The 16,773-nt window shown below is 40.9% G+C and overlaps 1 protein-coding gene across 3 annotated transcripts in view; it reads right to left on the minus strand.

Annotated features, from left to right (window-relative positions):
* Positions 1–16,549, minus strand: part of LOC125291711 (major histocompatibility complex class I-related gene protein-like) — a 35,084-nt gene extending 18,535 nt beyond the window's left edge. Inside the window, exons 1-6 of one of the 3 annotated variants that reach the window (XR_007193037.1) lie at positions 16,290–16,549; positions 9,864–10,124; positions 9,595–9,669; positions 9,397–9,436; positions 3,802–4,071; positions 2,609–3,714 (exon numbers count right to left, since the gene is read on the minus strand). Coding sequence is in view for 2 of the 3 variants with exons in the window: in XM_048238554.1 (XP_048094511.1) it covers positions 9,864–10,124; positions 16,290–16,341 (313 nt within the window). In the remaining variant the exon portion in view is untranslated. Of the gene's footprint in view, positions 1–2,608; positions 3,715–3,801; positions 4,072–9,396; positions 9,437–9,594; positions 9,670–9,863; positions 10,125–10,243; positions 10,453–16,289 lie in introns of those variants that run through there. The other 2 variants (XM_048238554.1, XM_048238552.1) reach the window with 2 other exon arrangements.
* Positions 16,550–16,773: the final 224 nt, after the last annotated feature.

Consider the following 16,773-nt stretch of genomic DNA (forward strand, 5'->3'; position numbering starts at 1 on the left):
TGTCAGACAGTCAGAGCAAGAAGGAGATGTGGTGGGGTACAGCTGTTTCCTGTTTAGAGACTTGCAATTCAGTGACTAGCCTGGTATTTTCAGTTTCCAAGTCCATAATTCGACCGTCTGCCTCAATCTTTCATATATGGCTGTAATGTCCATGTTAGTTTTAGCTTGTGCTCTCTTGGGAAACATCCTCATGTATGTCCGGCTATGGCATCTGTTGCAAGACTGGGAACACTGGCTGAATTGGAGACTATCTTGGATGTAGTGCCATTAGCCATGCTAGCATACATTAAAAAAAATGCTGGATTTACTTGATTTTATTGTGTACATCAGTTGTACATGAATGAAATGTCTTATGTTAGTCCACAATTAGGAATTGGATGGATATTAATTCTGCAACACTTCCAACGAAATGTATGTTTGGTGCACAAACTAGTATTCGAAGTCTGTGACATAATTAATTTTGTACTGAGCAAAAACTGACAAATTGCATTTACTGGCCTAGATTACGTTGACAAAATTACATTTGTCCAAAAAGAATTTGTTTTATTTTGTCCATGACAGTGAGTGAATTCAGCCTTAGGTCCACAAAAGGAAAAGGCCACCAGTCAGTTTTATCCACGAAAGGACGTGCTCTCAGTGTTTCGTGGACACAATACAAACTGATTTGTGTATTTTATGGACAAAAGGTGTTACAATGTTACTTGATTTCGTAATAAATGTATGCATTTTGAAACACAGAAGGCATTCTGTCCACTTGGCACTCCAAAGAGCCTTGTCGGGGATGTTAGGAACTCAACTAGTTGATTTGAACATATTCAGAGATAGGCCTATAAGCAAAGGGTTTAACATTTTAAAATTAAATTATTTGTTACCCATATTGCATACAAAATGATGCTGACATGGTAATAATAATAACAATTGTTTGAAAAGGAACATGAAAAGTAATGGGTTGGTCCTTGGGAAAGAGGACTTGCTCTTGTGGAGCTCATCTTATTCTTTTTACACTGTCATATTACTAGGTAGATCATTGCCTACTGGGTTTTGATTCATGTCAATAGCACTTTCATTTTCAAACAGAGAACAGAAAATAAATTGTGATTCCAATCTCCCAGAATTACAAGCATTATAACTTCATAAATCAGGTGAAGTTCAAAGTTCGAGTTCAAAGTCAGGTTAACCCATCAGTCAAGTTTCATTGGCCAATCATCTTTTTCTTTTCACACTATCATGTTACTAGGTAGATCACTGTCTACTGGGTTTTGACAGAGACATGCTCAACTCTTAACCAAACATAAATCGCATTTAGAAACAGGATGTGGGTTATCGTCTGTGTCAGCAGTTGCTGAAAGGTTGTGTGCTGTTAGTTCCCTGTACAGAAAGAAGTTCAATAACACTTGTTAACTCTGTGTGTGTCTTTGGAATTGAGATCAGAGCCCAGGTTTCACAACAAGAGTGACCAATGAGAGAGCAGTCTGCTCAAGGAGCCTATAACAGGCCTATGCTTAATATCTATGGATGGTTAAATATTGTATTAGAACTGACATTTTGTTTGTTTCTCAAGAAATAATTTAAGTTTATGTGATACATCATTGCAAAAGGTGGTTAGACATCTCCACAAATTGAGGGTGGGTGGTTGGGACTGAAAGCATTCTAAGCAAACCCACCACACCAAGGAAATAGAAGTTTAGTTTAGTTTTTGATTCTTGAGTAACATATACTTTACTTATAGGCAAGAGAGCACTAACTGAGGGCTGCATACCACTCACCAGCCACTAGAGTGCAGCAGTAGGCAGCTTGACTCAGTGTGAGGCCTATGGGAGAATGGATGGTGTATTAGCCCCTACAAACCAAGGCCAGTATTACAACATTTTTATTCTTATTGGTATAAGAACATATTATTATTATAACATACTCCTGCTGTGAAAATGTACAGTCATCAAGAGCATGCAAATCTCCCTAGATACATGCTGTCATCATGCCGGCCTCAGGTGCAGGTACTGTCCATTAGACAGTAATTAATAATTCACCACTGATGCTCTAAAATGAACATAAATAATGTGTTTTCTATAATGCTTCCTGGGGCAAAATTAAATTTTGAGTGATGAAAATTTGAGTGAAAAGCAGCAGATCTGCCTTCTCTGTCATTTTTGCAGAAAGCTTTAAATATTCATGTGAAAATGATGTGAACAATCTGAACACATTTTGCGGATTGTATGTATTGTCAACACTAGTTGACTAGTAGGGGATAATTTATTGTTCGCCAGCCATTATTGGAAAACAAGTCCTCTTGATAGGGCGCACTGGACTGAAAATGAAAATGAACGAGAAAATAAATTTCACTCAATGCATCTTTTATCAATTTTTCTGTTTGCCACACCAATAGAGCTTGAAATTTGTTTGTTACAAGAAGTTGATTCAAGTTCTGTTCACCCTGTCGGGATTTCAATAATTACTGAAGGACAATACATTATCCCTTATGTACTGTAACAGATCCTAAGGGGTAACATGAGGGTAAAGAATGTGATGATTACTTGAATACATAAACCTAGCTTTAACAGTGTGTCAGATTCTGTGGTATTTCAGTACATTAATTCAAACCTAATTCTGGTGAGATTTGGAGGAAGGAAAAATGCTTCTTTATTGACTTTTAGGCATTACATCTGCAGAAGAAACCAATGCCTCCAGAAACTACAGCCCAAGCCACAAGCAAGAGCCACACTGTGCCTGTAAGCTGTATCTGTCGTAAGGCATACAAAACAAAAAGAAAATAGATCAAGTGAAGAGTGTAAATAAATAAATAAATAAATAATGGCATAGGAGGCTAAACATACAGTTTCCAACATTACATATATAACTTTTTACAATTGACCACACAATTCTAAAACCATATTATACAATAGGACACATTACAACTGACCACATGATTCAGTTAGCCACACATTTCAATCACAGCAGACAAAAATAAAAATCCTTTCATTGTGTATTTGATCTTATGTGTCTGCTTTACAACCCAAATATATTCATATGATTATGGATATGATTATGTGATTATGTAATCATTATAACAGTGCTAGACCACCACATTTACTCTCTGAACTATTAGATTAGATTATATTCAACATTATTGTCATTGTGCAGAGTACAAGTACAAAGACAACAAAATGCAGTTTGCATCTAACCAGAAGTGCAAAAAAGCAGAAAAGTGCATGTGATACACAAAGTATAGACAGGTGCATAAACAGGACATTACATAATCTCACATATGACAAGCATGCTAATCTGTACAGCTGAGCCTTCCCAAAATGCAACTGACCATGTGCAACTGCTCCTCCTGAATTTAGCTATTAAACATGTGTAGTGCACCTCAGTGGACATTCCCTATATGTGCGAAAGGCTTCAGTCTTCATAGTTGAATCTGAAGACGAGGCTCAGTCATAACTTGTGAGACCTGTATGTTAAAATAAGTAATCAGTAATAATGACAAGTCAGTAAGACAGTGCGGTTTTGCTAAAACAGAACACAAAACACCTTACATCTACACCTAGCTACACCTAGCTGCCTCCGCCTCTGGCACTGCAGTCTTCCTGTCCTTCCTCTCCTTCACCAACACATGGCAACCAATTATTAACCCAAGAAACATCATGCTACATGTAACAGTCACAATGACATGTACAACAGTCCCAATCACAGTACACTGGTGAGGTGATGGGTCATCTGTGAAAACAGAGTTTACAGTTACGGTCTTTCTGCTTTTAATGGATACAATGTGAATTAATTTATTTTACACAAAGTTGATCTTACCAAAGAGAACAGACTTGTTGAAATTCTCACTGTGAACTTCACATCGATATGTTTTACTGCTGTCTATAGTGGTCTTAACCAGGATCCTATTCTGAACGGTTCCATCTCCATTGGGGAGTGGTCCAGTTTGATAAACTCCATGATCAAGATGAACCCCATCTTTAGTTAACTGGATGCTGACTCCTGATAGGCTGATGCCTGTCACATGACACTGTAAATATGAGACAGTTCTTCCTAAAATGGGTTCACCAAATATATGAAGCTCCATACCTACAATAAAAGGTGGAGAAGTCATTAAACACTGCTGTGGTAAAAGCTGGGTGGGGCTGAATGGTCTAAAAACAGTAGTTGCGATATCCTCATCTGCAAATATGCAGTTACTCAATCAAAACATGGACTAAAACAGTATATCCACTCAGTTACAGTATTCAATATACCAAGGCCCCCATTAATCCATTCAATAGCCGGTTACCAGGCTAACTCATAAAAACATACACAGTACAGGGATAAAGCCTCCTACTAACTAATAGGTCTGTCTGAATCAAACATGCATCACACCAAACCAATTATAGTAAAATGTAATAATGAAACTCACTGTACTCCATGTGTAAGCATGAAAATATCCAGTGCTAACTCACTGAAGGTGATTCACAAAAGCCAGATCAGCTCTGATCCATATCTGGTTGGTTTTTATAATTCATTTTCACATCCTGGACCAGGGCCACCCTATTTGATGGGCCATTTTCTTGACCCCATGTCCGTCTGTTATATTTATATACTTATATTTACCCTTTCTGCTGTAAGTGCATGTTGTGTGTGATGTCTGTATGCTGCTGAGACCTTGAATTTCTCCTTGGGGATCAATAAAGTATCTATCTATCTATCAAGAGTAGCCTGATGATACCAGACTCTGACTTTGCAGAGAGTCTGGCCGAGATCCATAGGCAAACGTTTATTTCTGGGTGGGAGGGCACAGTTTGTAATTTAAAATCATTGGAGTTCCTTTGAACCAATCACTAACTGGCGTTTTTCGTCATAAAGAGAAGTTTCTCTGCATCACGCCCAGCAAGCAAGCGTGCATCTTATCATTGATTCCAATTGGAGAGACAACAGTCACACGTTTCATCTAGTTATTAATTCACAGGACATTCAGTCCTTTTACTAACTCAACGGTTATGAAGAAATATACATTACCAACATAATTCGCATACCCCAGTGTAGAGGACAAATTTATCATCGTTAGTTTACTAACTAGCTAACGTAAACTGTGGAACTTCCTTATAACCAAATATCCTTGATTGCTCTGCTATAACCCTCTCTGGTATAAAATAGCCAATTATGTCATCTTAGTGGTAGGGAATATGTTTGTAATGAACTATTTATTTGTTTCTGATTGGCCGAGAGACTTAACCTGTGTGCCAGCCGAACTTAGCCCCGCCCACAACATTTGAGGTCAGGAAGTTCGGTCTCTGGCATTGCTCCGTTGTGGAGCAACTATGCTCGAACCAAAGCTGTTCGGACCAATGAAATTGGGCTTTACAATGATGGACAGGTGAGCAACAGCGGCTCGTCTATCACGTCATCTGAGCACACTTAGGTTGATTTTGTTTGCAACAAAAACGCTGCGGCTAGAAGGAGACAGATGGCTTCTAAGATCCCATATGGAAAAATGCATATATTTCAATGAGGTTTTATGTCAGGATCTGGTTAAGTTTGTGCCACCCTGGTGGCCGTTTTGTGTATTGTCCTGTGTTTGTTTTTGCCTGTTCCCCATGTGGTTTGTGTTCCCTGCCTGTCACCTGTCTTTGTCTCCGCCCCATCTCCTTATTTGGTCTGTGCTTCCTGTCTTGTTTGTTTTCCCTCCATTTCTGCCTCCTCACCTGTGTGTGTGTGTGTGTGTGTGTGTGTGTGTAAACTCATGGTTTCAATTTTATCAAGGTAAAACATCATGTTGTATTGTGATATGTTGTTCCCTTGTTCGTTTGAAATTTCTGAGACCACCTGGATTTGCGACAGCTTTCCCCAGCTGTTTATAACTTGTTTGTAGCATATTGGTGTTCAATGGAATTCTTTTTAAAAACGGAGGGGAAATATCAGTTTTTCCTAATAGCCTACCCTGCTACATATCTCTTAGATTTCGCTAACAGGTGTTGTAGGAGATATTGACAGCCAATAACTTTTACCAGAAGACCAAAAACAATGTTAAGGTATATGTGGAGAAGAAGGTTTGTGTGTTCTTCCTACATCTCACAGTAAGCTATTTTGTTGCTCTGATTGGTTAGGTCTATCCAATTGAGTGCAGAGGCATTCCCCCCCTGTATCGGTTGAAGCACGCCCCATAATTACGTCCCAATAGAGCAGTATCAGACTCATATTCTGACTAGAATTTGAGTATGACAACGTCAGGCTACCGAGAGACGTTCCATGAGTTGAAATATCCCTGGACATTTCAACTCAGACTTTGCACAGCTAATAATAAATCACTCCGCGAAGATTCTATAGCGCTTTAACGTTAAATGACACAATTCTCATAATTTAACACAGCGAGTAGCCTTGACAGAAAAAAATGGAGATTGACTTTTAATAAAATAACTTAAGTTAATTTATGAAATGTCGGATGATGAGGAGGAACACACAGTCAAGCGGGAGAAGAGCACATCTTCATCCAGGTGCGTCTCCATCAGCGCAGATGAACTGGACTGCGTTGAAAAGAGCCAGCACGAAATGAACACCGTGAAGCAAACGTCCTGGGCCGTTAACGGTTTTAAAACCTGGCTATCGGACACAAAGAGACCAAATCCGATCTCGGCGCATTACTGTGGGAATTTTATGCCACCATAAGAACAACCAAAGGTGAGCTATATGGGGTCAGTAGCTATGCCGGACTTCGGGCAGGGCTCAACCGTTTCATCAATGAGCCCCCTTTGCCGAATGTGGAATATGATGCAAGACATCGAGTTTACATCTGCCCAACATCTACAAGAGTGTCCTCAAGCAAATGAAAATCAACACATCACCCAGCAGTTTCATCGGCGGACCAAGCCATCCTCAGTGGCTCTGCTGCACTCCATCCAGCAAACCCCAGAAGCATTTTTAAGGATAAATAGATAATTTATTGATCCCCAGGGAAATTCAAGAAACAAGGTGTGGTACAATATTCAGCTACATTTCAGCCGCAGAGGGAGTGAGGGCAATAGGCACATTAAGCCTGACTCGTTCAGCTTAAAACAGGATGAAAACGGCTGTCCTTATTTCACACCGTCATTCAACAAAGACACGAAAAACCATAAAGACCTGTTGGAGAGGGCCAAAGAAAACCAACGGGGGGCGATGTATGGGGAGCCAGGCAATCCTCTCTGCCCTGTCGCCTCGCTGATCAAGTACCTCAGCAAGATCCCCCCAGATGCGATAGCATTTTATATGCAACCAAAGAGGGTCTTTTTTATATGCAACCAAAGATGTTCACCATCTGACCCATTCTGGTATGCATCAACCCCCTCGGTGTAAACCAACAGGGCAAAATGCTTCCTCGGCTGTGCCAGTAGGCAGGGACATCGGTAAGATACACAAACCACAGCCTTCTGGCCACAGCTATCCAGAAGCTGTCCGATGCAGGTCTTGCAGCCAGGGAGATCATGGCAGTGAGTGAGCACAGGTAAGTGCAGCGCATCTATAAATCAATATTTTTGTACCATTGTTTTTTTTTGTAAGCATACTGTCGCTCTTTTTTATATGTAACATAGGTCGGAGAGCTCCTTTGCAAGCTACTGGCGACCCTCGCTAGACAGCAGGAAGACCATGAGCAAACGGCAAAGATGTCCACACTGTAAAATATTTCCCTGTTAATTTACATTAAACTACTGGCAACTACAGTTGCCAGCCTGATACTGTCATTCTACAGTGTAACTACTGTAATCTACAACAACAGTTTATAGCTGTAAAAATGTGACAATATCATACTGTTACATATATATTCTGTACTGTACAATACCATAATATTTGTCACAGTTTTAAATTGTTGTAGATTACGGTAGCTACACTGTAGAATAACAGTTCACTGTAAACATTGTCACAGCAAATTGCTGGCTACTAATTGCATTACCTTCACAGTAATTTACCAGTACTATTTCACAGTAAATTACAGTGAAATGCCAGATCCCAGAATGCAACAGCCCCAGTCAACATATTCTTAAATATATCACATATAAAGCCTTACTGAAATTAATCTTGAAATAAAATACAACTAAATTGCAATGACACTAAAGGCTATATTGTTGTTCTCATGTAAATGTTTATTGGTGCCACAAACCATCAAGTAGATGACCATTGACAACACATTAATCCTGTGCATAGAGCTTAAACCTTTGCAGACCACACACTCTAATTTTGGTACCCCAGCACTGATGATGTGCAGTCTGTAAAGGATGAAAGTGTCATTTGTGCTGGAGGAGGGAACAAATGTGCACAACCATAGTTTGCAGTGATGTCATTATGGCTATAAATGTCCTTTTACAACTATTGGTTCAGTTGCTAACGTCTGATCATGCTCTGTTCAGCTCTCTCTGTGTAGCAGCGGCAGTTCTCTACTTTGCCAAATCTGAATGCATTTCTTGTTGGTACAGAAACTCTGTCAAGCCGCCAACCATTCTATGCAAATTGACATGTTGATTTCTTCCTCGCCAGCCGTTATCTTCTAACCTGGCAATAGCCAGATGAATTTCGCTCCGCCTAGCTCCACTCATCCATCTGGAACCGATCCATTGAAGTGTTGCTTCAGAAGGCTGGGCCTAATCAAAAAATGCTTGCATATGATTGAATAAGCCACTTGTCCATCATCTATTGACGTGCTACTTTAACCACTCACATCGAAGCCAACCCGTGGCGCTTAATAACAGACTCACAGTCTTCTTCACGCTAGGTCACATCTATGAAACTCCCCGCCCTGCGCCCTGATTGGCTAAACCATAAAGTTGGTTGGAGAAATCACTCTCAATGGAAGAGGTCCCAGATGGATGTGAGTGAAGCTAGGCGGAGCTAAGCGGAACGACGTTCATCTGGCTAGGGTCAGGTTAGTTATCTTCTACAGATTTTGAAAGCCATGAGACTGTGGTGATTTCACACATATTGTGAGTATTTGTAAAAATTCTGAAGAAATTAAATGGGTAAAGAAAATAAAGTATGATGACTAGAATAATGAATCATACAGAAATACAGTAGTTTACTGTATTTCGAAATTACAGTACCGTATAGTCAGAATTTGGCCATATTTTTTACGGTAATATTTTACACTGTACATTGCCGTAAAAATGCTTCGGGGGCGAGGATGTAGTAAATTGAAACACCATGCCTGTGTAACATAATTGCTCTCAGGGACGCCTGTCATTACACCCTCTGTTAGCTGTTTGGTTCGGCTTCCAGGAAGTCAAAGTAAACGAGGGCGGATCAAGCTATGCCAGACGGAGTACTGTAGGAAAATTAAATTTAGTGGAAGTACGTAGACAGGTGGAGCCAGGCTAACTCATGAGCGGGACACATTACCAACTGGTAAGCACTGTAAACACACACTTTTTCATGTTTCAGATTGCTGTAATGTACCTGTGTGTGCATCATCACTGGGCCTTGCTGGTAGCTTCATCTTCAACATAAGTAAAACAGAATGCAAAATATTGCCAAAATCTTTGTAAGCATTATTCATATGGTACTCTCCATCCCACTCTGTTGCTAAAGGGTTGCCCACATCACTCTGAGCCGTCCATTTAAGAGCATTGGGGTCAAAGGTCAGGAAGTCCTCACCATTCACACCCCATTTATCGAAGGAAGACTTTCCTGAGCTGTTAATTATACAACCTCGATGTCTTTGAAGAATATCTGTAATGATTTAAAAAGAATGTGTAATATTTATGAGAAATGTTTTACTTGTCTATACCATTTTCAGTAAATCAAAATAAGCAATTATGAATAAAATGCTTATTGCCAAATGAATAAAATTAATAATATTATGTAGTATTCCCATCTGCAGATGTCAATTTATTAATTTGTTTGTTTATTTAATTACAACCCACCTGCTGAAACAGTGATAGTCTGTTTTATCTTCTCAAATGAAGCAAAGTGCTCATAGCATTGATGTTTACACTGCTCATGTCTTTCCTCCAGTCCCTCTTGGGTGAATGCGTTTGTTACCCAGTGCTGTCTTGGCTGGTCTCTCAGTGTTGGGCTGCTACAGGCAAATATCACATGTCCATTGAACAGAGTTGTCTGCTGAAACTGCAGTTTACCACCTGGGCCATGATGTACTGTGTACTGGACCTCAAGTGTGTCAACATCTGGGGGTTGGGAGTACAAGAAAAAAACACACATACGTAAGAGTAACGTTTGGCAGATTCCAGAACAGGCCACGTTTTGTCAGACCTTTGGGTAACTTAAAAAAATATGTGCAACTAACCCATTCCTAGGCAGGGGCAAATTGTCACGGACTCAGACTGGTAAAACAGATCCTTAGATATACAGGTTCCGTTATTGGTTCAGAGGATCATACAGCCGATTGCAGAATGATTAAACGCTCAAAAGATTCAGTCTTTCAAAAGCTCAGAAGATAGTCCCAAAAAAGGGAAAACAGAGGATCCAAGGAAATATGGACAAATACTAACAAAAGAGCTTACGCAAACTGGAAGAGGCAGGAAACAGAGGAGCACAGCATAAGTCCTTGAGTCCACGATCGATGAAGCCAGACACAGACTGGAGAATGCGGGAAACCTTTGTAGGGGAGTTAATGATGTGGTGATTGCTTGCAGGTGAGTAGAGCTAATAGGCAGGTGAGTAGGCAGGTGAGTGTGAGAGATTCCATGTGACTGGGGAAAGCGGGGGTGTGGTCAGGTGCTGGAGTGGCATGAGGGGGCGTGGCTGAGGGGTGTGGCAGTAGGAGAGTCAGGTGCTGGAGTGGCATGAGGGGGCGTGGCCGAGGGGTGAGGCAGTAGGAGAGTCAGGTGCTGGGTGGCATGGGGGGGGGGGCGAGGGTGTGGCAGTAGGAGAGTCAGGTGCTGGAGTGGCATGAGGGGGCGTGGCCGAGGGAGAGCCCGTTGCCGGTGTGACACAAATCAGCTGAACCAGTCCAGACCAATATCCATGTTTAGCATATAGATTATGGATGACATATTTTTGTGTAGCAGGGAGGGCCATAGGGCCAGCACTAGGGAGGAACAACAATTACGCTGGTCTAACTAACACCAGTGGGGTATACTACGAAGCACGTTAGACATATCTAGGCTATGTAGACATATCGAGGCTTGACAAAAAGCCTTGATTCAGGGGTATACGTTAAGTGATACTACGATTGCAGTTATGTGATATATTTGTCAAACTAGGCTTTCAGCTCAGATCTGTGCGCATTCACCGGTGTTGGGATGGCGTTGGCCAATCGTAAAAGCGTGGAGGCGCACAAGACCGCCTCTATTTAAAAAACAGTTACTTCGCATTGATGAGCGATAGCTTAATCTACACTGCGGTCATTTTTTGTGTCTAACCTATAACATCAAATAAATCAATTGTCATCAGCTGTTGTATGGTATGCACGTCCATAGTGGGATATTTGCACGCACAGCACTATTAAAGCGCATTCGAGATCCAAAATGTTAGTAGAGGCGGAGCTCCACCTGTAAGATATATGACAGAATCCTACACGTGAGATAACTTCGTTTTTAAGACAATTGATTGGTCAGTGTGCGGTAGATTACACGATTTGAGCTATAACTTAGCACATAACCTGCTCCCGACCAGGTTTGGTTGACAGCATAAGATACCATGGTGATATAGCGACACTAAAACAGATCCACTTTCGTGTCACAGCATGGCCTGGCTTTGAGCGCAACATACCTCGCTAACCCACTAATCGAGATTCGTAGTACACCCCACTGAACACTGCTGCTTTGCTGATCGCTGTTTCGCTACACTGTCGTGTTACAAATAACTCTGTCCTACATCTTAACTTGTGTGTGCCCATCTGGGTGAATGAATGAATGAATGAATGTTGTGATTTTGTCTGATAAGTATTGAGTGTCTGACGCAGCTGAGTTTATTTTGCTTGTTTTGTTTCTGTTCCCCTTCTTGTTGAGTTTGTTTGTTTTGCTTGTTTTGTTTAGTTTCTGTCCCTTTCTGTACCTTTGTGTGGCGTGTCTTCTTTTCACTGGCTGTGACATTTTGCCCTTGCCCTATACTTTGCAAGGGCAAAATATAGTCACAGCCAATGAAAAGAAGACACGCCCAAAGGTATCCCACCACCTAAAGGAACGCTGCCCCCTACCTTGGGCACTCAGCTCCTAGGAAACAGAGGAAAGAGACACAGGGATAGTGGACACACACACACACACACACACACACACACACACACACACACAATACAAGCCCGCACACCGGCACGCACACACACACAATATTCACCAAACAGGGCTGCAGACACAGGAGGGCCTCCTGTCAGTGGTACAATGAAATCAAATGCAAAGAAAAGAAATGAACTAAACAATAACAATGTATGTGACCTGTCAGGCAACATATGTGAAAACAAGACCTGTATACTTTAAAGAGAAACAGCTATGTGTAAAAATCAGAAGTATACGTGACAATTGTCAGATAGTCAGAGCAGGAAGTAGAGGCTGTGGGGACTAGTACAGCTGTTTCCTGTGTTTCCTGTTTCCCAGGCAAATTCAGGGCGGGGGAAGTGGTTGAGCACTGCTCTCCCATGCCTTCATCCACAGCTGAAGTGCCCTTGAGCAAGGCACCTATCCCCTCACTGCTCCCCGAGTGCTGCTGTAGCAGGCAGTTCACTGCTCCGGGTTACTGTGTACTTCACCTCACTGTGTGTTTGCTGTGTGTTTCACTAATTCACGGATTGGGATAAATGCAGAGACCAAATTTCCCTCACGGAATCAAAAGATTATATATACTTACTTATACTTATACTTAACTCTAGGGGCATCTATGCTGTTTTATTTCATGTTGTCTTCCCATGTTGTCTTTTTGCTTGCCCAGCTCATTAACTACTACACCAGTGTTCGAATTATACCGTGAGCTTCGGGGGGTACCGCTATTTCGACTGGTGACGTCACTCTCCATTTTATATAGGCTTACACACATGATTTCACACTTGTGGTTCACAGTCAATTTTCCTTCGAAATATAGGTATATGACCGTGGCTGGCTGGCCGACAAGTTAAAAGAAACTAATCATACTAGCAAGCACAATTTACCTTACACGTTATGGGAAGGGTTGTATTTGGGTAAACACTGTTTCAAGGTGCGCCCCGTGCGTAAAATTGCGCGCCACAGTCAAATATTTTTTGGTATAGCTGTGCAGTGCAAACATGGAATTGCATACAGAGCAATAGCAAGGGAATGGCAAACATACAACTTAAATTTAAGACCCAGAAGTGTTTACAGATGGGACACAGAAAGTCTCCCGTTTAATAGCCAAGTTCACCTAGCCTAATACAAGACCAGCCTTTGGTTCATTTGATTCGTTTTTCTTGGATAGCCTAAGCCTGCAAAACATGCAAATAAAAAAATGACTTGTTCACGGTTGGAAAACAAATATCTTCACGTTGTTTAGTCTAGGCATTTCATATCATGATGTAGCCTAGTGCATTTTGTGCCTGGTGTTATATCAGACATTCCAAGTCTCCCGCATATAGATAGCGCCTCCCTGGCGCCTGCAAATGAGATACAATCTCCCGGAATCTAGAACAAGCAAGCAAGAACACGCACGCGAGACCGAAACTTCAAATGGCGTGTACATCTGAGTGTAGCGCACAGATGATGGAGAGGGATAGAGAGGGGTGGTGCGTATGTGCTTGCAACGCATCTAAGACGCATCTTGACCAATCAGTTTTCAGTGCAGGCGGGATTTTATCTCTAAACTAAATTCATCATTTCAGTGTATCTAGGAACAAGAGCCCCCCCAAAAAGGAACATTAAAGACCCATTTCACATCAGACTGCACGAAAGTGTACCCTTGTCTCATAATAGTAAAAATAGTCTTGCACGCTACACTGTTTGTAACAGTGCATTGCCCATGGCGGGTTAAATGATTGCGAAAGACATGTTGAGGTGAGTTTAACAGTGTCATTTCATGTATATTATTTGGGCCTATATTAGATGGCTAGTTGCCAAGGCTACATGAAAAGACCAAACTTCCAAAATCTGCATATTTTATTATCCCAATTCCTAACTATATCCCTTATTTGGTTTACTGACTAGACATTATTGAAGAAACACAATCATCTGTATTTCAGTATCTAAGTAGGATAAAGTTTAGGGATACCTCCCTGAAATGACTTTTTGCAGGTTGGGATGTCTGTTATATCACAAAACGTTTGTGCAGTAATACGCTTTTAAGAAAGGCTGATCTCTAATAAAGGCAACGAGGAAAGACATTTCACGTCCAATTGATTATTATATGTTCACGTAGCGTTTCAAACAAACTGTAGGTAACGTTGCAATTATAGATGTATGGGCATTTGCGTAAAAAAGGTAATCTGCAGTACATGCGAAATTCCCTGAATATTAGTGCAAATTCCCTCTTGTTAAGATATTAAGAGTGAAATTGCACAAAATGATAAATCGCCTCATTAAACCTCTCCCCGTGTTAGTATATCTATGGAACTCCTCCTATGGCGTGTGATTGTAGGCCTGATTTTTAAGCTAAGAAGCAGCGATGGTCGTGGCCGCTGAGTGGAAGGGAGACCTACGGTTAAACTATAGCGATCTTGCTACTCAATGTTTTTCTAAGGTTGGCTAATATCACTATGTTACAAAGGCAGGGAAATATTAGACAAATGTAATGTAACACCGCTTGATAACCCATTCATTTCAGGCTTTTGCAGCCTACTACACTGTGCATTTGTTTTAATTCGTCAGTATTATATCATAGCAAACAATACAGTCTGAACGTACCAGAGAAATGGTACAGCCCAATGGGGGTGAGGGTTTGAAAATCGTATTTAATTAGATTATATCCTGAATTCTTGGAATGTGATGGTAATACTGCATTTAATTACATGCAATATTGGATAACATTACATTTTATTACATTTTTTCAGTACCCCCCAAACTATTATTTTCATCCCTTTTGGGGGGGTCCAAGTCTCATCTAGGGGGGTCGGACCCCCCCAATACCCCCCGTAATTCGAACCATGTACTACACTACACAGAAGCATTAACCAAGTAAACTCTCATAGCAACACTTACAACAAGTCTTACTGATCCTAGCACTCACCAGCCGTCTCAAACTGACAAGTAACTGTTAAAAACAGCACTCACTGATGCACTTATTCTTACTGTACTCTAATGTTTTTAAATTGTCCTATAATTGTTGAGAACTGCTCTAAAACTTAAACTGGTTACTATGTTGTTAGTCGCTTTGGCTAAAAAGCGTCAGCCAAATGTAATGTAATGTAAAGTAAACAAAGGAGCACATGGCGCACAAGGTAAACAAAGGAGCACATGGCACACAAGGTAAACAAAGGAGCACATGGCACACAAGGTAAACAAAGGAGCACATGGCACAGGAGGTAAACAAAGGAGACACAATGGTTTACAAAACCAAGGTACAGGCAGGGACAGGACAAGTCTATCAATCAACATGTCTATCAATTTAAATCACCTGACTGTCTCCATACATGGAAATAAGGAAATGCCCTGCTCTAAGATTGTAATTTGACAAACCATTATTCCATTTCAAAACTATGGCATTTAGATGTGAGGACATTATAATTGATAAGAAATGTGAAACATGTATGTAATCTAATTATTCCTTCAATACAGACAGTTAGATTTATATGCTATAAACTGTAAGAACATAAGAACAAATGTCACATGTTGCTGTTATTACTAAACTACTCTAGGCTGCTGACTGGATTCAGAAAGTGAAAGTACCAGTAGCATGTTCAAAAACTGAGATCTGTTTACTTTAAAGGGGAAAAGTCACGTGTACAAATCAGAAGCATATACAGTATGTGACAATATTCAGACAGTCAGAGCAGGAAGGAGAGGCGGTTGGGACCAGTACAGCTGTTTCCTCTGTAAAGGCTGAGTTGTGTTCAGGCACTGAATCTTTTTGTGACTAATGTTATGTGCCTTAGAATTGCCCAGTGTAGTAAAACTCAGATTAATGAGTTTTGAACCCACATCTTTTCTGGCTACAGCATGCTTTCCCAGTTCAGCACACTATCACCACTCAGAACATGATGCAAATGCACACGAACAAAGACAGACAAGAACTAAGAGACATGAGAGTTTAAATACACATGGGCTAACTAGGATCAGGACACAGGTGAACACAAACTCAAATTAATGACTTTTGAACCCACTGTTTTAAGACTGTAAATCACAAACAATTATGCCATTAGATGTTAGGACAAAATAATTGATAAAAAATGTGAAATGTCTAAGCAGACTATACAAACATAAATACTCTAGAACACACACTAACACACACTGTACCTGAACCCTTTGAGAAAGGAATGGAGATCAGTAGACTTAAACAAATCCACATTGCAGTTGCAGATGAGTCCGACCCTTAACAGAGGAACACGTCTTCTTCTGCATTTGTTACGGGTCAAGTCAGCTTCTTTGTGATCCAGTTAGACAGACAGTTAGATTGATATGCTATAAGCTGTAAGAACATAATATCACTTATGACATGTTGTTATTACTAGACATAGGCTGCTGACTGGATTCAGGAAGTGAAAGTACCAGTACAGTATGTTCAAAGCCAAGATCTGTTTACTTTAGAAGTGGAGAGGCGTAGCTTGTAGGAGGAGTGTCGTCTACTTTTTTGCGTCTGGACGGCAGAGGGATCCGGCTTTCATTGGCTGATATGAGCAAGGCCTTTAAAAGAGTGAACCATGCAACCCTGCTGTTCTCCCCGCAGTACAGACAAGGAAAACAGAACAAGACAGGACAAAGCCCTTTCAGGGTGCCTGCA

This window comes from Alosa alosa, chromosome 3 (genome assembly GCF_017589495.1).
Source record: "Alosa alosa isolate M-15738 ecotype Scorff River chromosome 3, AALO_Geno_1.1, whole genome shotgun sequence".
Classification (NCBI taxonomy): Eukaryota; Metazoa; Chordata; class Actinopteri; order Clupeiformes; family Clupeidae; genus Alosa; species Alosa alosa.